This window comes from Excalfactoria chinensis, chromosome 7 (assembly GCF_039878825.1).
Source record: "Excalfactoria chinensis isolate bCotChi1 chromosome 7, bCotChi1.hap2, whole genome shotgun sequence".
In the NCBI taxonomy this organism is placed as follows: Eukaryota; Metazoa; Chordata; class Aves; order Galliformes; family Phasianidae; genus Excalfactoria; species Excalfactoria chinensis.
The window spans coordinates 20,530,549-20,551,413 of record NC_092831.1 but is presented as its reverse complement, the minus strand read 5'-3'; the positions used below and the strand labels follow the sequence as shown (position 1 = coordinate 20,551,413).

Genomic DNA, 20,865 nt, shown 5'->3' with positions numbered 1-20,865 from the left:
AAAAAAAAAGAAGAAGTAAAAATAATAAAGCAAAATAAAACAAAACAGTTCGTCAGATTGTTTTCTAAGATACCATATGTGTTTAATTTTTAATAGCGGTGCCCGATCCACCTGAGAATGTTAAATGGAGAAATCCAACATCAAAAGGAATCTTCCTAACATGGGAACCTCCCAAATATGATGGTGGTGCCCGCATCAAGGGCTATCTGGTAGAAAAATCACAACGTGGCACAGATAAGTGGGAGATATGTGGGGAGCCTGTTATCGAAACAAAGTAAGTAACCTCACACTATAGTTACAACCTTTTAACTAACTGTTACATCTAAGCCACTTTAAAAAATTGTATTTTTTTTTTTTTTTTTTATTTTTTATTTTAACAAATAGAATGGAAGTAACAAAACTTAAGGAAGGAGAGTGGTATGCATATCGGGTTAAGGCTTTGAACAGAGTAGGAGCAAGCAAGCCAAGCAAGCCAACAGATGATATTCAGGCCATTGATGCAAAAGGTAATTACTTCTGTCACTTAATTACAATAGCATCTTCATTTTTACTAGTCTCTGAAATATTGTTCCTATAACAATGTTTCAATTCTTTCCTAAATCAGAAGCTCCAGAAATTTTCTTAGATGTGAAACTGCTTGCTGGACTCACTGTGAAAGCTGGAACTAAAATTGAGCTGCCAGCCAAAATAACTGGAAAGCCTGAGCCTCAGATTACTTGGACCAAGGCTGAAAAAATACTAAGACCCGATGATAGAATCAGTATTGAAACAAAACCAGATCATTCTACAGTCACTATTACAGACAGCAAGAGGAGTGACAGTGGAACCTACATTATAGAAGCTGTAAATTCCAGTGGACGTGCTACAGCTGTTGTTGAAGTTAATGTTCTTGGTATGCATGTATTATTATTATTATTATTATTATTTTAATTAAAAACATGAGTAATGTATTGAGGTAAGCAAGCAGAAGATTAACATTTTCATCTTATCCACTACAGATAAACCTGGTCCACCAGCTGCATTTGATGTGTCAGAAATCACAAATGAATCCTGCCTTCTGACATGGAATCCTCCCCGAGATGATGGAGGTTCTAAAATTACTAACTATGTCCTTGAGAAAAGAGCTACGGACAGTGAAATATGGCATAAATTGTCATCAACTATCAAGGACACTTCATTCAGAGCTACCAATTTAACTCCTCATAAGGAATATGTGTTCCGAGTCAGTGCTGAGAACATGTATGGTATTGGGGAACCAGTACAATGTAACCCCATCATTGCAAAATATTCCTTTGGTTAGTGAATTAAATATTAAATTTTGAAAATGTTAAATTTTAACAGCTATGAAAACACATGTGTAATGGTGTTGTTTTGTTGTGGGTTTTTCTTTTTTCTCTTTTATTGATATATACAGATCCACCAGGCCCTCCAACAGGTCTCAAACCTACAGAGGTTACTAAAGATTCAGTGACTCTAACATGGAATGAACCAGATGAAGATGGTGGCAGCCCCATAACTGGCTACTGGGTTGAGAGATATGACCCTGAGCAGGATAAATGGATAAAGTGCAACAAAATGCCAGTGAAAGATACAACATTCAAGTAAGAGATAGTCACTTCAGGCTGAATCTGAGATGTAAAAATGTAAAAATAGCCTTTTAAACAAATTTTACTGCATGACTGTTCTTTTTTCTTTTTTCTCTTTTTCTGTAAGTTTAGATCTAACTAATATCCAGTTACATATTTTATCTGATAGTTTTAAAGACATATGTCTTTACAGAAAACTGAATCATTGCCTATTTTTTCCTTTTTTTTTTCTATAATGTTCACGAATGTCTGTGTTTTGTGATTATTAAAAAGACATTCAAAAATAGCAAACAAAACCATCTTGTGCATCATGTGCCAACATCCCACCTTTTTCACCTGACATTTGCATTAGCTAACATTCATACTACAAACAGAAATGTGAGATGAAGAATATAGAAGATACTGCTTTAGGTAACAGTTAACATGCGGATTGTTTTAATCAAACTTAATTTTGATTTCCAGAGTTAAAGGTCTTACAAATAAGAAGAAATACAAGTTCCGTGTCTTGGCAGAGAATCTTGCAGGACCTGGAAAACCAAGCAAGGAAACAGAGCCAATCTTAGTGAAAGACCCAATTGGTATAATAAACATATTTTGAATGTTCTAATTTAACAACAACAACAACAACAACAAAGGTTTTATTAATTAATTAATATTGGACTCTTGTCTAGATCCACCATGGCCCCCTGGAAAGCCAACAGTGAAGGATGTTGGCAAGACATCGTTATTCCTGAACTGGACAAAGCCAGAACATGATGGAGGGGCAAAAATTGAATCTTATGTCATTGAACTATTAAAGACTGGAACAGAAGAGTGGGTGAGAGTGGCTGAAGGTGTGCCCACAACTGAACACTTCCTCAAAGGGCTTATGGAGAAACAAGAATATTCATTCCGTGTAAGAGCTGTGAACAAGGCTGGAGAGAGTGAGCCCAGTGAACCCAGTGACCCTGTGCTGTGCAAGGAAAGGCTGTGTAAGTGTTGTTTCAGAATGTGCTGTTTTTGCAAGTACATTCAGTCTTTTTTAAAAAGCCCCCCATATGCCTATTTCGATAGGCACCAAGTGAAAATATACCTTTGTCCTTCTAAGAAAATATTAATTTTTCATGGTTCCAGTAATATTCTCTGCCTTCCAGGATCTTTTCTGGGCAAGATAGCAATCTACTTTTCCTTCTCTTCTTATTTTACAGATCCCCCTTCTCCTCCTCGGTGGCTTGAGGTTATTAATATTACTAAAAACACAGCAGATCTTAAATGGACAGTGCCAGAAAAAGATGGAGGCTCCCCAATTACCAACTACATTGTTGAAAAGAGAGACGTAAGGAGAAAAGGCTGGCAGACTGTAGATACAACAGTGAAAGATACAAAGTACACAGTGAGCCCACTGACTGAAGGCTCATTGTATGTGTTCCGTGTGGCCGCTGAAAATGCCATTGGGCAAAGTGACTACTGTGAAATTGAAGATTCAGTGCTTGCTAAAGATACCTTCAGTAAGTTTGACATTTGCTTTCAGAGTGAATTAACAGAATGGCTGACTTCTCATGGGTTCCTTTTTTACTAATTTGTATATGTGTTTTGTTTAGCAACCCCTGGGCCTCCATATGCTCTTACAGTAGTTGAAGTGACAAAAGGTCATGTTGATTTGAAATGGGAACCACCTAAGAATGATGGTGGCAGACCAATTCAAAGGTAAGCTCATTTTATGTTTGTGTAATGTTTTCTGTGGATTATTTTTTCATCAATGAAGACATTTCTGTCAAAATTTTTACATTTTAAATGGACACATTTTATATGAAGAAGAGGTGAATTTATGTGAAAGAGGCAATTTTATGGTCGCACCAAGTATGAATTTAATTTTAAAAGTGGAAATTACACAAATAGAAATGACCTAATGTTTATAGACAGTGAACATGTCTAAACATCCTAAAAAAACAAATCAAACCAAAACAAAGAACCCCATCTAATTAAATCAGATGAAATTGAGTTGTATACAAAACCAAACTTTAATGCAGACATAGTTTCTAGCTCTAGGTGGAGCTCTAGCTACTTTTCCTCATCTACCAAACAATATTGTTAGATTTTTCTTCTGCCTGAGTTTCTCATTAAAATATGTACGTTGAGCTAGTACAGAGTGTCATCTTTTTTTGTTTATTCTCTTTATTTCACTTCTCAGACTATTTTACCCTGAATACCAGTTAGATTTTTCTCTGTATATTTTCACTCTTCCTCTTCTTTCCATACACAGTAAACATATCCTGAACAAACTGACAACTACAAAGATCTGTTTGAAGGAACATAAATCACTTTTTTTTTTTTTTCTTACCATTCTGTATAATGGTAACAGAATTCATGTAACTGAAACATTCATAGATAATATCTACATATAATTTAAGTAGAATTTGTCCACTGCTGTCTAAACTAGCAGAGATATAAATGTAGCATGGAGAGTTCTCTCCTTTACCTCTGCAGCTCTACAAAACTCAAAAACACAACAGAAGTTCAGTAATAGGGTCTCCAAATTTACTCTGTCATCGGTGGCAACACCATTACATCTAACAGCTATTAAGGCTAGTAGGACTGTGTTGCTGATATGTGAAATAACGCTCATTTAGTCTGTCACCAATGGCTATCTTTATTTTTCTATTGGCCAAGTCATTCAAATCTCACACTATTTTAATGAGTATGAAATCTGAAATGCTCATATTTGACATTTCTGATACTATTTGTTCCTATTTATTCAGATATGTTATTGAAAAGAAAGAAAAACTAGCCACTCGTTGGGTAAAAGCTGGCAAGACAGCTGGCCCAGATTGCAATTTCAGAGTGACTGATGTCATTGAAGGTATAGATGTACAGTTCCAGGTTCGTGCAGAAAATGAAGCTGGCTGTGGTCATCCCAGTGAACCAACTGATCTCATTCATATTGAAGATCCAACTAGTAAGTAGTATTATAACATACAGCATATGGACTATGGAGGCAATGCATTGGCTAGAACAGATATTCTGAGTGAAAAATAACACATCTTTATGAATTTTACAGGCCCTCCTTCACCTCCTCAGGATTTGCATGTCACAGATGCAGGTCGGAATCATATTTGCATTGCATGGAAGCCACCAGAGAAGAATGGTGGAAGTCCCATTATTGGGTACAATGTCGAGTTGTGCGAAGCAGGAACAGAAAAATGGATGCGAATCAATTCTCGTCCAATAAAAGATCTAAAATGCAAAGTGGAGGAAGGTGTTGTTCCAGACAAGGAATATGTGCTGCGAGTCAGAGCAGTCAATGCTGTTGGAGCCAGTGAGCCATCAGACATCTCAGAAAAAGTTGTTACCAAAGACCCAGACTGTAAGAATAGATTTACTTTGTGAACTGAAAAGTGAAAGAAGTCTTTAGTCTTTGTAAACTTATAATAATATTAAATTTATTTTTACAGGTAATCCAACCATTGATCTACAAACTCGTGATATTGTCGTTGTTAAAGGACAGAAATTAAGTATCCCTGTACCCTTCAGAGCTGTTCCATCCCCAACAATCACATGGCACAAAGATGGCAAAGAGTTGAAAGCCGGTGACAGAACAACAATGAAGAGTGACTACACTTCTGCATTGCTTGAAGTCATAGAGAGTGTTCATGCTGATGCTGGTGTTTATACAATTACACTGGAGAACAAACTGGCATCAACAACTGGCTCTGTCAATGTCAAAGTCATAGGTAACTAGACATCTTCCATTCTGGGGGAGTTTCTGAGCCCACTAAAAGATGGAAGTACTAGAAAATCCCTTTCTTGCCATATGGATTTATCACTTCAATTCAGACACTCTGTCAATTGCCTTCACTGCATTAATATAACAAAATCTCACACACAAAAAGAAAACAAAACAAACAAAAAAACAAACAAAACAAAAACAGCAACAATTTTTTGTTCTTTATTCTAAATTCATATTACTAGTCTGTGGCTGCTTACAGCCCAATTACTATGAATAATCATCATATAAATTTTAAAAAGCTTATAAGAGTTAAGAATTCTTTTCACCTTTAGGAATATAAGTTCCTATATATGCTGTGCAGCCAGCATTTGTGGGTTTGGTCTGCCTTCTTCAAAGCAATGAAATGCAGTATAATTTCATATTTGTAGGAATACATTTCCCTTCTATTTAGTTAATTGTTATATTAAATAACTTTATTATTATAATTACAGGTCCACCTGGACAGTGTAAAGACATTAAGGCAAGCGAAGTAACTAAGAATTCTTGTAAGGTAACCTGGGAACCTCCAGACTTTGATGGTGGTACTCCTATTCTGCATTATGTTCTGGAACGCAGAGAAGCTGGTCGTAGAACATATATTCCAGTAATGTCTGGTGAAAATAAACTCTCGTGGCAAGTTAAAGACCTTATCCCAAACAGTGAATATTACTTCCGTGTTAAAGCTGTCAATAAAATCGGAGGAGGCGAATATCTTGAACTAAGAAACCCAGTAATTGCAGAAGATCCAAAACGTAAGTCTACTAAGTGACATATCATGCTGAATTTTAACTAAAATCTTCATATGTTCTTCACTTGGGTAATACCTCTTTTGCTGTTGTTTCACAGAGCCTCCAGATCCTCCTGTTGACCTTGAGGTCCATAATCCAACATCCAAATCAGTAACACTTACATGGAAACCACCACTGTTTGATGGTGGAAGCAAGATTATGGGCTACATAATAGAAAAGCTTGCTAAGGGCAAGGAGAGGTGGGAAAGATGCAATGAATATCTGGTACCTCTATTAACCTATCCAGTGAAAGGTCTTGAGGAAGGGAAGGAATACCAATTCCGTGTTCGTGCTGAGAATGCTGCTGGCATTAGTGAGCCTTCTCGGATTACTCCTTTTGTAAAAGCCGTGGATCCTATTGGTATGAATTGCTTATTTGATTGTTTGTTGTAATTGCCATTCACCCTCAAACATGTGAGTGAATTCTACTCTTCATTGTCACTATGTTATTACAGAGGCTCCCAAAGTCTTCCTTGCTGCAAACCTACAGTCTGGTCTTGAAGTGAAGAAAGGTGATGAGATCATACTTGAGGCACATATTTCAGGATCACCTTATCCATCTATCACTTGGCTGAGGAATGATGAAGTTATTAGACCAGAGGAAATAAAAAAGAGAGTAACAACATATACTAGGAAGAAGAAGGGTGAAACTGAAGAAGAGGAACCTTTTCAGCTTTCACTGCCAGAACGTATGAGTATTGACAACCATAAAGAAGGAGAGTCTGTGCTATCAATTCGTGACTCCATCAGAGCTGACCATGGCACATTTACAATTAAAGTGGAAAATGATCATGGTGTTGCAAAAGCGTCCTGTGAAGTTAATGTGTTAGGTGTGTAGTGAATGTACTCATAGCCAGCTACTCATTCAAAGCACTGAGTGAGAAGTACATTAGAGCTCATCATTTTTTCTTGCTTTACTAACAGATACTCCTGGGCCTCCAATCAACTTTGTATTTGAAGATGTGAGGAAAAATTCTGTCATTTGCAAGTGGGAGCCTCCCCTTGATGATGGTGGAAGTGAAATCCTGAATTATGTACTGGAAAAGAAAGACAACACAAAAGCTGAAATGGGCTGGGTTACTGTCAGTTCAACGCTCAGGCACTGTAAATTCCATGTAACAAAACTGATTGAAGAGAAAGAATATCTCTTCCGTGTATTTGCTGAAAATAGAGTTGGAGCAGGGCCACCATGTGTTTCAAAACCATTGACAGCAAAAGATCCTTTCTGTAAGTTTTAATTTTGAAATGCAGTCTTTTCTGAAAACCACTATTAATATACACACTCTTAGAACAATCAGTTTCATTCATGTGAAAGTTTCCCAGAAGAGTACTGGACAATGCAATTATTACTTACTGCATTTTTTTAAAACCATGGATATGAAGGGAAATATTGAAAAGCATTCTAATAAGAAATAAGAACAGTTGCCATATTCTTATTGAAAGAGAAAATCACCTTAAGTTTGATGACTGGTTACAGTTAGGAATCAAAGAGAGTAAGATAATTAAGGCTTCCTTAAAATTAGTCATTTCTCATATATTTGTTCTCTCTTAGTTCTGGGTAAATTATGAATAAGACAGCAATGATTACAAAATTGTAATTTTTTATTTTTTATTTTTTATTTTTTTAGCTCCACCAGATCCACCTAATAAGCCTGATGTGGAAGATGTTACCAGCAACAGTATGTTGGTTAAATGGAATGAACCAAAAGACAATGGCAGCCCAATCATAGGATACTGGATTGAAAAACGTGAAATTAATAGCACTCACTGGGCGCGAGTCAACAGGAACCTTGTGAATGCTCTGGAACTAAAAGTTGAAGGACTATTGGAAGGACTAACCTATATCTTCAGAGTTTGTGCTGAAAATGCAGCTGGCCCTGGTAAATTTAGTCCACCATCAGATCCAAAAACTGCACAGGACCCAATAAGTAAGTAGCTTAACAAAATGTGCTAGCAGACTAGTGACAGAATAGAATTCATAACTTTTAACTTTGATTTACGTATCTTATTTTATAGTGCCACCTGGCCCACCCATTCCAAGGATTGCGGATACAACCTCAGTTTCTATTGAGTTAGAATGGGAACCTCCTATGTATAATGGTGGTGGAGATATCACTGGCTACCATGTATACAAACAACTAATGGGAACAAAAGAGTGGTCACGTTGCACAGAGAGACCCATTAAGGTCCGACAGTATACTGTTAAAGAAGTCAGAGAAGGTGCAGACTATAAACTTCGTGTTACTGCACTTAATGCAGCTGGTGAAGGACCACCTGGTGAAACTGAACCCGTAACTGTTGCAGAACCCCAAGGTATGGCAATTATAATATTATGAAAAATTTTCCAGCTACCTAGAAGTCGTACTTTAATCTTTCCCTTGAACTAATGAACCATCTTTCTTTCTTTTTCAGAGCCTCCTACTGTTGAGCTGGATGTTTCTGTCAAAGCAGGCATTCAGATCATGGCTGGGCAAACGATTAAAATTCCTGCTACTGTGACAGGGCGTCCTACTCCCACCATTGTATGGACTGTGGAGGAAGGTGAATTGGACAAAGATAGAGTTGTTATTGAAAATGTTGGCACAAAATCAGAATTAACCATTAAGAATGCACTGAGAAAAGACCACGGAAGATATGTAATTACTGCTACAAACAGCAGTGGTTCCAAATCAGCAGGAACCAGAGTAGAAGTATTTGGTAAGAAAAAATACTTTCTGAAATCAGCTGAGCATCTCTTTTGGTGAAATAATCTTTGGGCTTTATCCTTCCCATTTGATTTTATTTTTTCAGATGTTCCTGGACCAGTCCTTGACCTAAAGCCAGTGGTCACAAACAGAAAGATGTGCTTGCTTAACTGGTCTGATCCTGAAGATGATGGAGGCAGCGATATCATAGGCTTTATTGTTGAACGGAAAGATGCCAAAATGCATACATGGAGACTAGCTATCGATACAGAAAGATCTAAATGTGATATTACAGGTCTAGTTGAAGGTCAGGAATATAAATTTCGTGTCAGTGCCAAGAACAAGTTTGGTACTGGTCCAGCTGTTGAAATAGGACCTATTCTTGCAGTTGATCCATTAGGTAAGAGAACTAATTTACGTTTTGTTGTTGTTGTTGTTGTTTCATACTATCTGGATAACTTTGCCTGTCATGGTTTCTTTGCTCAGATCTTTGAAACAGAGAGTGTAAAACTACCATGTCTCTTTATGTAATAAAATTGTGGTATCTACTGAGATACTGCTTATTGCCATTTCACCCACATACATCAGAAACTTTCTACTATCAATAAGCATATTCAAATATTTTGCATATGAAAGAGATGACTTTGAAAAGCCACAGCCATTGTAGCTACAGTAGGCATACAATTTAAAATATCAATGACTGCTCCTAAAGTAATGCCTCCTATTTTATTATGTTGGCCCTGGACATCAGAGGCAGATGTTGGTGGCATGGCAGTTGAGATTGAACCTTCCCATCCATATTCTGTTAAGTTTTGTTGCCATGTGGCAGATGGCAGCAGAGAGAGAGCCTGATAAAATGCCACCTGACTACAAAGCGCATATGAAGCAAGGATTTGGAACTGAATTTCTCCATACAGAAAAGTTGCAGATGTTTTCATTCATTGGCACTTGCTGAATGTTCATGGACACCAAACAGTGGATGTTAGCACAATGAAAGCTGGACTACATGGTCAATATTTTCCTAACAGCATCAGTGAAGCACTGTGTTGTCTACTCTGGTTCACATTTTTATGAGCACAGCATGCAGGCTTTTGTTCATAGCTGACAAAAATGCATAGTTAAGGTGATGACTGTGGTGAAAAAGTGTTTTGTAGCTGAGAATTTGCTCTATTAAATAATGTTATGCTCTTCATATCTGTTGTAGTTTCAGTGGAAATAAATGGGAGACATTACTGTCAGAGTAACTGATGTTGTATTTTATATTTTTTTCATTATGATTTATTTGTGTTAATAGGTCCTCCAACAGCACCAGAGAGATTCATGTACACAGAGAGGACAAAGTCAACCATTACACTTGATTGGAAGCCTCCACGTAGTGATGGTGGTAGTCCTATCTTAGGATACATTGTTGAGAAGAGGAGACATGATTCAAAAGACTATGAAAGAGTGAACCCAAGGCTCTGTCCAACCACATCTCTTCTCGTTGAAAAACTTGATGAACTCCATATGTATGAATTCCGTGTCAAAGCTGTCAATGAGATTGGAGAGAGTGAACCATCATTGCCCCTCAATGTAGTTATACAGGATGATGAAGGTACATCTCATTTAAAGAAATCCATACAAACATGTTAAAAACAATGAAATTCATTTTCTGTTTCATCCCTAATTTCACTATCATTCTTTTCCTGCTTTTCAGTACCCCCAACTGTAACATTACGTTTGGCTGTGAGAGGAGATACTATCAAAGTGAAGGCAGGAGAACCAGTTAATATTCCTGCTGATGTGACTGGACTGCCAATGCCAAAGATTGAATGGGACAAGAATGAAGTTTTAATTGATCAAACATCCAGTGCACTTAAGATATCCAAGGAAGAAGTATCAAGAAGTGAGGCAAAAACTGAACTTTCCCTACCTGCAGCTGTGAGAGATGATAAAGGCATTTATACTGTGAGAGCTTCCAATCGTCTTGGCACTGCATTTCGCAATGTGCATGTTGAAGTGTATGGTAAGGATGTGACATTTCAATAAAATGATACGTAGTAGAATGCTTTTCTCTTTTTCTTAATGCAGTTCTGTGTTCTCTTATTCTCATATAGATCGTCCTTCTCCACCAAGAAACCTTGCTGTTTCTGATATTAAAGCAGAATCATGCTACTTAACATGGGATGCACCTCTTGACAATGGTGGCAGTGAAATTACCCATTACATTATCGAGAAACGTGATGCTAGTAGGAAGAAGTCCGAGTGGGAAGAAGTCTCCAACAGTGCAATAGACAGAAGATTTGGGGTAATTTTACTATTTTTATTATATACTTTCATATGACAGCACACAATAAAAACTACTTCTACTTCTAGCAGAGTTACCTGTGCTAGTGGTCCATTTAAAGTGCATGATTACTGAATGCACATTGCCCAACTATGAATATACATACTATGTGTATGTATTTTCCTCCTGTGACAAAACAAAATTAATTGTTCTCATTTACTATTTAATCTCATGTGAATTTAGAAGATGACTTATTTTCCATTTTCCAGTATTACTTGTAGCTCTGCCAAGTGCAAAGTGAAACCTGATGATACTTTTATTTACATTTGATCCTGTGCACATGAAATAAAACCATATTTAGGGCACTGCATGCAGCCATGTAGCTACATACACATCATGATATCAGTGAGATTCCAAGGTAGAATCCAATGCTAAAAACCCCTGAACAATAACAAATAAGTTGATTCAGAAAATAGCTGAATATTGATTAAAAATCTTATTTTTCAGGTGTGGAATCTTGCAACAAATGAAAAATACCAATTTAGAGTCCGGGCTGTAAACAAATATGGAATAAGTGATGAATGCCTCTCAGAAAAAGTTGTTATTAAGGATCCCTATGGCCTTCCTGGACCACCTGGGAAGCCAAAAATTTTAGATCGCACTAGGTCATCAATGCTGGTGGCATGGGAGCCTCCTTTGGACAATGGTGGCAGCCCAATAACTGGCTATTGGTTGGAGAAAAGAGAGGTGGGAGGTGTCTACTGGTCACGTGTTAACAGGGCTCCAGTAACAAAACCATCAGTAAAAGGTTTAGAGTACAATGTGCTTCGCTTGGCTGAAGGAGTGGAATATCAATTTAGAGTTATGGCTGAAAATCTTGCTGGAATTGGCCCTCCCAGTGAACCATCAGATCCTGCTTTAGCAGCAGATCCCATATGTAAGTATAAAATTTGTGACTACTTTTAAGGTCTGTATCATACCAGAATATGGTACTTTTGTTAAAATTGAAATTAGTGCAATTAATCAAATGCTTTGTTTTTATTAAACCAAATGATGCGTTGATGCAAAGTGGTTAACTGATTTTCTGTTTTTCACTGGTTTTAAAATAATTGACTTGTTTAAACTTTTACCCCTTCATTTATGTACATAAAACTGTAATTATGCCATTGTAAATATTGCCTAGTATACTTGCTTGAGTTCAGTATGAGATTTTGTATAATTACTTTTCTTCACTGTTAGAGTTCAATGTTTATGCCTTTACCTAAATTATTCCTCAGTGATGTATGTAATATATATAATTATTATGCATGTTCTAGGATCATCTGTGTATGGCAGAAAAAACACTGAAAATGTTCGCATTCTTCTATAAACTCTTAAGAAAACTATATGCAAGTACTAACTCTTGGGTAATTTTTGCTTTTGCTTGCTCTTGTTTTACAAGTTGTGCCTGGCCCACCATCTTGTCCAGAGATCAAAGACAAAACCAAATCATCTGTATCTCTTGCATGGAAGCCTCCACAAAAGGATGGTGGTAGCCCAATAAAAGGCTATATTGTTGAAATGCAAGATGAAGGTAGTACTGACTGGAAAAAGGTGAATGAAGGAGACAAACTCTTTCCCACTTGTGAATGTGTTATTCCCAATTTGAAAGAGCTCAGAAAATACCGATTCAGGGTGAAAGCTGTAAATGCTGCTGGAGAATCAGAACCAAGTCCTGCAACATCTGAAATACCTATCCAAGATATTTTAGGTAAGTGTTGTAAAAATTCATTTAGGTATTTATATCTAAATGTTGCCTACTGCTTTCAATGGCTGAGCAAGAAGCAAAGCAAGCAGAGACAATAACAAGCAAATAATTGAACAGTAATGTAATAAAAGACTAAGAGACCTTTTGGGAAGTGTCAATGATAGCACTTACAAGAGCATGATCTACTGATAGCACTTACAAGAGCATGATCTACTGAGAACACTTACAAGTTCCCATAGCCATTAACAGAAGTACTTTGTATTTTGTGACAAAATTGCAACAACAAATTTATTTATATAATTCCCAGATTACTTTTTACACATACCACCTTTTCAAAAAATCATACATTCTGTATGTTTATCTGGGGATTTAGACTAGTTCTAGCAGAAATTTACTTTAAGTAGCTCTAAATTTATTTATTTATTTATTTTCCAGAGGAACCAGAAATCTTCCTTGATATTGGAACACAGGATTTTCTCTCTTGTCGTGCTGGCACAACAATTAAAATCCCAGCTGTTATCAAAGGTCGTCCAGTTCCAAAATCATTTTGGGAATTTGAAGGAAAAGCAAAGACAGCAGAAAAGGTTAGTAAAAGAAAAAAATGTTTTTCTTTATCTATATCTAGACATCAAAATACATCCCTTTCATATTTACTTTATTCCCTTCATTTATAGGAGGGAGGTCATAACATTCCTGAAGAAGCTCAGGTAAACCAAGCAAGTTTTGTAACTTTAGTATTGCGAAAATTTTTCAAACATAGACATTTAAAGTTGAACTATAACTTTCTTTCTATTATCTACAGGTGGAAGCAACTGATACACGTTCAATGATAATAATCCCTGAGTGCAACAGAAGTCATTCGGGGCGATACAGTATTACAGCAAAAAACAAAGCAGGACAAAAAACAGCACATATTAGAGTCAATGTTCTTGGTACGGCTTACACATTCTGAAATGTTTAAATAGTAGGTTTGGGTTTTTTTTTCCTACATACTTGTTAACATTGTTTCTGTTATGCTTTTACCTTAACAGATGTCCCAGGTCCACCAAAAGACCTAAAAGTAAGTGATATCACAAGAGGTAGTTGCAAACTTTCATGGAAGATGCCAGATGATGATGGTGGAGATAGGATCAGAGGATATGTTATAGAAAAAAGAACTATCGATGGGAAAGCCTGGACAAAAGTCAATGCAAACTGTGGAAGCACTTCTTTTGTTGTACCTGATCTCATATCTGGTCAAGAGTATTTCTTCCGGGTACGTGCAGAAAACCGTTTTGGTGTTGGACCTCCTGCAGAAACTATCCAACGAACCACAGCCAGGGATCCAATCCGTAAGTGAAATCAAAATGAATAGAGTTATATAAAGCCAGATGATACTGTACAGTGTAATTTATTTATGTTTCTGTTTCCTTTCTTAAGATCCTCCTGATCCACCTATTAAATTGAAGATTGGCCTAGTAACCAAGAACACAGTGAGTTTGACATGGAAACCTCCAAAGAATGATGGTGGAGCTCCTGTTACTCATTATAACGTTGAATGTCTCCACTGGGATCGTACTGGAGAAGTGAAAGAAACTTGGAAACAGTGCAACAGACGTGATGTGGAGGAAACAAAGTTTACTGTTGAGGATCTTATAGAAGGTGGTGAATATGAATTCAGAGTCAAGGCTGTAAATATAGCAGGTCCTAGCAGGCCTTCAGCTACTGTTGGTCCACTTGTTGTCAAAGACCAAACATGTAAGTAGTGGCTAATGCCAATAAATATGAATTCCACTCTGCAATGATGAAGTGATTTTGTGTGCTAACTTCTCAACATTTCATTGTAGGCCCACCATCTATTGAACTCAAAGAATTTATGGAGGTTGAAGAAGGAACAGATGTTAACATTGTGGCCAAGATAAAGGGCACACCCTTCCCAGCACTAACCTGGGAGAAAGCTTCTCCAAAGAAACCAGATGACAAAAAACCAGTGTCATATGACCAACACGTCAACAAGATTGTTGGAGAAGATTCTTGCACTTTATTGATTCAACAGTCTCGCAGAAGTGATACAGGCTTATATACTATAACAGCTGTAAATAATTTAGGAACTGCTTCAAAGGAGATGAGACTAAATGTTCTGGGTAGATATCAAGAACTCTTTTATATTACACAAATTGATAATATTCATGTGATACTTCATTTTAATAGCATTTGAATTAATTCCTCTTTAATAAAAATTTATATTTTAGGCCGTCCTGGACCTCCAGTGGGCCCAATTAAATTTGAATCCATTTTGGCTGACAAAATGACAATATCATGGCTTCCTCCGTTAGATGATGGTGGTTCTAAGATTACAAACTATGTTATTGAGAAAAAAGAAGCAAATAGAAGGACATGGGTACCAGTTACAAATGAGCCCAAGGAATGCTTATTCACTATTCCCAAGTTAATGGAAGGCCATGAGTACGTGTTTCGCATTATGGCACAAAATAAGTATGGTATTGGAGAACCTTTGGACAGTGAACCAGAAACAGCAAGAAACCTTTTCAGTAAGTAGAAATAGGTTTTCAAATTATGTCAGATATTTTCATACTCTGATGTGTGTATGACATCTGATAAATACCACTACTACTTTTCTCTCTTCACCAAAATAAATTTTCTAGAATAGCTTGAATATTTTAGCAGTAGTAGTTAGCTTGTGTGGTATCTAAAAATACTTTCCCTGTTAAGAACATTGAATTAAAATCTCCAAGTTTATTAAGCTGCTAATATACAAATAAGGTTTTATCTTACAAGTCTTAGGTTATTCTGTCAGGAATTTGCTGCCTTCAGTTTTGAAAAAGAAATCTAAGCAATAGTGATGTAGAAAAAATGTTTGATAAGATAAAACTATCTTTAAAACATTCAGGATTGGGCTAGGTGCTGAAACAAGGTACCGATCCAGGAAGAAAAAAAAAAAAAAAAAAAAAAAGGAGAGAGAAAAAGCAACTTCATTCTTGACCATTGTTTTTTGAATGAAAGATACTTCACAGTAGTTTCATGGCATATTATGTGAAAAGAGATGGTAAGCTGAATGAGGGAAGAGGTCACATGCTGCAACTCTAATCACGTGACTTCATATTTCCGTCTTCCCATAGCGATTTTTTACAAGCAATCTGTATTTTTTTTCCCCCAGCTGTTCCTGGACCATGTGATAAACCAACAGTTAGCAGTATAACACGTGACTCTATGACTGTAAACTGGGAAGAACCAGAACATGATGGTGGCTCTCCTATTACTGGTTACTGGTTAGAGCGCAAAGAAACTACTGGAAAGAGGTGGACCAGAATTAACCGTGACCCAATCAAACCTATGGCACTGGGTGTTTCATACAAAGTAACTGGTCTTATTGAAGGTTCTGAATATCAGTTTCGCGTATCGGCTATTAATGCAGCTGGTGTTGGACCACCAAGCATGCCATCTGATCCAGCAATTGCTAGAGACCCTATCGGTAAATATTTTTGTTTCCTATTTATTAATTTGAAAATACTCAGATAGGAACACAGAATATATTGTTATGCTGTAATCGTGTGATTATATTTTTCAGCCCCACCTGGCCCTCCTATTCCAAAAGTTACTGATTGGACAAAATCTTCTGTAGACTTGGAGTGGACTCCACCATTAAAGGATGGTGGCTCTAGGATCACTGGGTACATTGTTGAGTATAAAGAGGAAGGAAAGGAAGAATGGGAAAAGGTAGGTGGAAATCCTACAGAATTTGATTTATTTTCTCTGTACGTCTATCTAAAGTAGTGTCTCCAGGAGAAAAGATATGTATATATATATATTTATATATTTAACAAATTTTCATTATGAATGTTCTTTTCTAAAACTTGATATTTTGCACCATAATTATTTTCATATACTTAAATTAAATTGTACTACCAAATTTAAAGTCAGTAATTGCCACTCCACAATACCCAGTTAACTGAGAAGTTTCTTTTTCTTAGATTTCTTATAATTCAGTCTTTAAAAATAAGACAAAATACGTAGGTGATCTGTGACTAAAAAATTAAAAAAACAAACAAACAAACAAACAACAAAACAAAACACCACAACAAAAAATTATCACTGGCAGCACTGGCAGAATCTCTGCTAAATTATTAACCATACTAATATGGTCCCCGCTTTTTTTTTTTTTTTTTTTTTTTTTTTTTTTTTTTTAATAGAATACATTGGCCATTTTTTCTATCTGTGTAAATACTGAGATGCATTTGAAGTAGTACATAAATTTCCTGTATTTTTTCCAGGTAAACAGGATTCATGCTTGGATTTATAAAAGAACAAATTGTTCTTTTTGTTTGTTTGTTTGTTGTTTTTGTTTGTTGTTTTTGTTTGTTGTTTTTGTTTGTTTGTGGGGTTTTTTTGTTGTTGTTGTTGTTTGTTTGTTTGTTTGTTTGTTTTAAACACCACTGTTACTTATATGAGCCTATTTGAGCAGCAAAACAAATAATCCTTCTGGGACTCCAGAGCATTGTGATTCTTGTAATGCCTCTGTCTTTTAAAATTATCAAAAAAGTAAATCTTCAGAAGAATAGCTTGTGTGTCCCAGTTTCTGAAAACTCCTATATGAGCTAGATTACTGTATGCTCAATCATGTCTTGTACTTGTAAATGTGAAATAATTTCTCATTTAAGATTTATTTCAAGCATCACAAAGAAATTGATGTTACCTTGATTTTTCATTGATTTTATAATATTTTTTTCCAGGTAAAGGATAAAGAAATCAGAGGAACAAAGTTTGTTGTGGCAGGATTAAAAGAAGGATGTTTTTACAAATTTAGAGTTAGGGCAGTGAATGCTGCTGGCATTGGAGAACCCGGAGAAGTCACAGACATTATTGAAATGAAGGACAGAATTGGTATTTATCACTTTCATTTACTTCTTTAAATATATCTAATTCAAAATGAGAACTAAAACAATTTTTTTTTAAATGACTGAATTTTTATTTTGCTCACCTCCCACAGTGGCTCCAGATATTAATTTGGATGCAAGTGTCAGGGACAGAATTGTTGTTCATGCTGGAGGAGTAATTCGGATCATAGCGTATGTCTCAGGAAAACCAGCTCCAACTGTGAGTTGGAGCAGAGATGATCAAGCTTTACCAGAAGAAGCTAAAATTGAAGAAACAGCCATTAGTTCTTCTTTAGTCATCAAGAATTGCAAACGGAGCCACCAGGGTATATACACTCTTCTTGCTAAAAATGCAGGTGGTGAGCGGAAGAAGACCATTATTGTTGATGTGCTAGGTAAAAAGCAATTTCATTCCTTGTGAGCAAGTTAAATTTCATAACATTAAGTATGTATACTTAAATACACCATTTTTTCTTTGATTCCAGATGTGCCAGGCCCAGTTGGCATGCCATTCCTTACTGAGAACCTAACAAGTGACTCTTGCAAATTGACATGGTTTACTCCGGAAGATGATGGTGGTTCTCCTATTACCAACTACATAATTGAAAAACGGGAATCTGATCATAGAGCCTGGACTCCAGTAAGCTATACAGTTACAAGACAGAATGCTACTGTTCAGGGACTGATTGAAGGGAAAGCCTACTTTTTCCGAATTGCAGCAGAGAATATAATTGGCATGGGTCCTTTCACAGAGACAACAAAAGAGCTTATCATTAGAGATCCAATAAGTAAGTTGATTTTGTGTCTTAAGTTACTGTCATATGAGATGAATCTGCAGGAAAATGAATTTAACATATTTTTGTGTTTGTTCACAGCCGTTCCTGATCGTCCTGAAGACCTAGAGGTTAAAGCAGTTACAAAGAACTCTGTTACACTAACTTGGAATCCTCCAAAATATAATGGAGGCTCAGACATCACCATGTATGTTTTAGAGAGTCGTCTCATTGGAAAAGAAAAATTCCACAGAGTTACTAAGGAGAAAATGCTTGATAGGAAATACACAGTAGAAGGCTTGAAAGAGGGTGACACCTATGAGTATCGTGTGAGTGCTTGCAATATTGTGGGGCAAGGCAAGCCATCATTTTGCACAAAACCAATCACATGCAAGGATGAAATTGGTATGTATCTTTTTCATATTTCTTTTGAAAACAATTACCACTCTTAATGATTCCTTACTTTTTCTTACCAATATTACTGACATTTGTGGAAATCATATTTTTTATTTTCATCTTTCAGCTCCTCCAACACTTGACCTTGACTTCAGAGACAAGCTTATTGTTCGTGTTGGCGAAGCTTTCAGCCTGACTGGACGGTACTCAGGAAAGCCTACACCAAAGATTACTTGGCTAAGGGATGATATTGTTTTGAAAGAAGATGACCGTACAAAGATTAAGACAACTCCTACAACACTTTGTCTGGGGATACTAAAATCTGTCCGTGAAGATTCAGGCAAATATTGTGTTACTGTAGAGAACAGCACAGGATCAAGAAAAGGGTTTTGTCAAGTTACTGTTGTGGGTAGGTTTCACTGAACAATACTGCTGCATTTAGTGTTTTTTTTATAATTCAAATTCATTGAATTATATGAAACATAAAAACTGTGTCCTTTATTGAAATATTCTGATATAGTACATTCTTACTTTTACTGAAATATTATTTATTGTTTTGAGTTCATAGTTAACTCTACCTTAATTTATTCTGCATGAAAATATATTTCCATATGCATTTCAAGAATATCAATTTACTGTAGAAAATGTCAGTCACTAAATACTTTATAAGCATTAAGAAATAAGGTCCAGTGAATCAGAGTATTAAAGAGGAACAACTTTGAGATTTTGACTTCTTATTAAAAATAGTTGCCAGGTTTCTATTTTCATAATATATTTACCATATTGACACTGATTTAGTCTGTTATTGTTTGAAGATCTTATAAAAACCTGGATGTGATTTATTTTTTTCCTTAAACAGATCGCCCTTCACCTCCAGTGGGTCCAGTTATATTTGATGAAGTTCATAAAGACCATATGATAGTTTCCTGGAAACCTCCACTTGATGATGGAGGCAGTGAAATTACAAATTACATTATTGAGAAGAGGGATACACACAGAGACTTGTGGATGCCAGTTACATCTGCCACAGTTAAGACAACATGCAAAATTCCTAAGCTGCTTGAAGGAAGAGAATATCAAATTCGAATTTATGCTGAAAATCTCTATGGCATAAGTGATCCTCTCATTTCTGATGAGATGAAAGCCAAGGACCGTTTCAGTATGTCATTTTTTTGCTGTCTTATTTTGATGCTGTAATCTTTACTCTGTCTGTTGCTCTCATTAACTCTCGTGGGTTTTTTTCCAGGTGTTCCTGATGCACCTGAACAACCAGTTATTAAGGATGTTACAAAAGACTCTGCAGTAGTAGTTTGGAACAAACCATATGATGGAGGCAAGCCCATAACAAACTATATTGTGGAAAAGAAAGAAACAATGGCTACTAGATGGGTCAGAGTTACCAAAGACCCAATTTTCCCCAGTACTCAATTCAAAGTACCTGACCTCCTTGAAGGCTGCCAGTATGAATTCCGTGTTTCAGCAGAAAATGAAATTGGTGTTGGTAATCCTAGTCCGCCATCAAAGCCAATTTTTGCTAGAGATCCAATTGGTAAAGTATTAAATTTGTTTTTTTTAATTTAAGTTTTAATGCACTCTTAGTTTCACATAGAAATCCTTTTAAATGTTTTCCTTCTTTCCTTTTCTTTTTTTCTTTGTAACAGTAAAACCAAGTCCACCTGTTAATCCAGAAGCAATAGATAAAACTAAGAATTCTGTTGACTTAACTTGGCAACCACCACGCCATGATGGTAATGGTAAGATAACTGGCTACCTTGTAGAATATCAGAAAGTTGGAGATGAAGAATGGAAAAAGGCCAATCTTACACCAGATTCTTGTCCTGAGACAAAATATAAAGTCACTGGACTTACTGAAGGTTTGACCTATAAGTTCAGAGTCATGGCAGTCAATGCAGCAGGTGAATCTGAACCAGCCTACGTTCCTGATGCAGTAGAAGTAAAAGACAGACTTGGTGAGTATAATAAAATTGGCTGAGTTTACTTAAGAA

The 20,865-nt window shown here is 36.3% G+C and overlaps 1 protein-coding gene across 1 annotated transcript in view; it reads left to right on the top strand.

Moving 5' to 3' along the window:
- The window catches only part of TTN (titin), a 240,350-nt gene that overhangs the window by 158,218 nt on the left and 61,267 nt on the right, over positions 1-20,865 (top strand). Inside the window, exons 157-198 of the mRNA XM_072341903.1 lie at positions 97-274; positions 385-506; positions 605-892; positions 999-1,295; positions 1,415-1,601; positions 2,049-2,164; positions 2,258-2,557; positions 2,774-3,073; positions 3,167-3,272; positions 4,325-4,521; positions 4,624-4,929; positions 5,018-5,296; positions 5,784-6,083; positions 6,178-6,480; positions 6,575-6,949; positions 7,044-7,346; positions 7,748-8,047; positions 8,136-8,432; positions 8,532-8,816; positions 8,910-9,203; positions 10,098-10,397; positions 10,500-10,808; positions 10,900-11,090; positions 11,577-12,006; positions 12,511-12,819; positions 13,252-13,400; positions 13,491-13,523; positions 13,619-13,748; positions 13,848-14,147; positions 14,236-14,553; positions 14,643-14,939; positions 15,048-15,347; positions 15,974-16,288; positions 16,385-16,533; positions 17,547-17,697; positions 17,804-18,085; positions 18,176-18,478; positions 18,566-18,868; positions 18,987-19,268; positions 19,719-20,018; positions 20,106-20,408; positions 20,521-20,829. Coding sequence (XP_072198004.1) covers positions 97-274; positions 385-506; positions 605-892; positions 999-1,295; positions 1,415-1,601; positions 2,049-2,164; positions 2,258-2,557; positions 2,774-3,073; positions 3,167-3,272; positions 4,325-4,521; positions 4,624-4,929; positions 5,018-5,296; positions 5,784-6,083; positions 6,178-6,480; positions 6,575-6,949; positions 7,044-7,346; positions 7,748-8,047; positions 8,136-8,432; positions 8,532-8,816; positions 8,910-9,203; positions 10,098-10,397; positions 10,500-10,808; positions 10,900-11,090; positions 11,577-12,006; positions 12,511-12,819; positions 13,252-13,400; positions 13,491-13,523; positions 13,619-13,748; positions 13,848-14,147; positions 14,236-14,553; positions 14,643-14,939; positions 15,048-15,347; positions 15,974-16,288; positions 16,385-16,533; positions 17,547-17,697; positions 17,804-18,085; positions 18,176-18,478; positions 18,566-18,868; positions 18,987-19,268; positions 19,719-20,018; positions 20,106-20,408; positions 20,521-20,829 — 10,896 coding nt within the window. The remainder of the gene's footprint in view (positions 1-96; positions 275-384; positions 507-604; positions 893-998; positions 1,296-1,414; positions 1,602-2,048; positions 2,165-2,257; positions 2,558-2,773; positions 3,074-3,166; positions 3,273-4,324; positions 4,522-4,623; positions 4,930-5,017; positions 5,297-5,783; positions 6,084-6,177; positions 6,481-6,574; positions 6,950-7,043; positions 7,347-7,747; positions 8,048-8,135; positions 8,433-8,531; positions 8,817-8,909; positions 9,204-10,097; positions 10,398-10,499; positions 10,809-10,899; positions 11,091-11,576; positions 12,007-12,510; positions 12,820-13,251; positions 13,401-13,490; positions 13,524-13,618; positions 13,749-13,847; positions 14,148-14,235; positions 14,554-14,642; positions 14,940-15,047; positions 15,348-15,973; positions 16,289-16,384; positions 16,534-17,546; positions 17,698-17,803; positions 18,086-18,175; positions 18,479-18,565; positions 18,869-18,986; positions 19,269-19,718; positions 20,019-20,105; positions 20,409-20,520; positions 20,830-20,865) is intronic.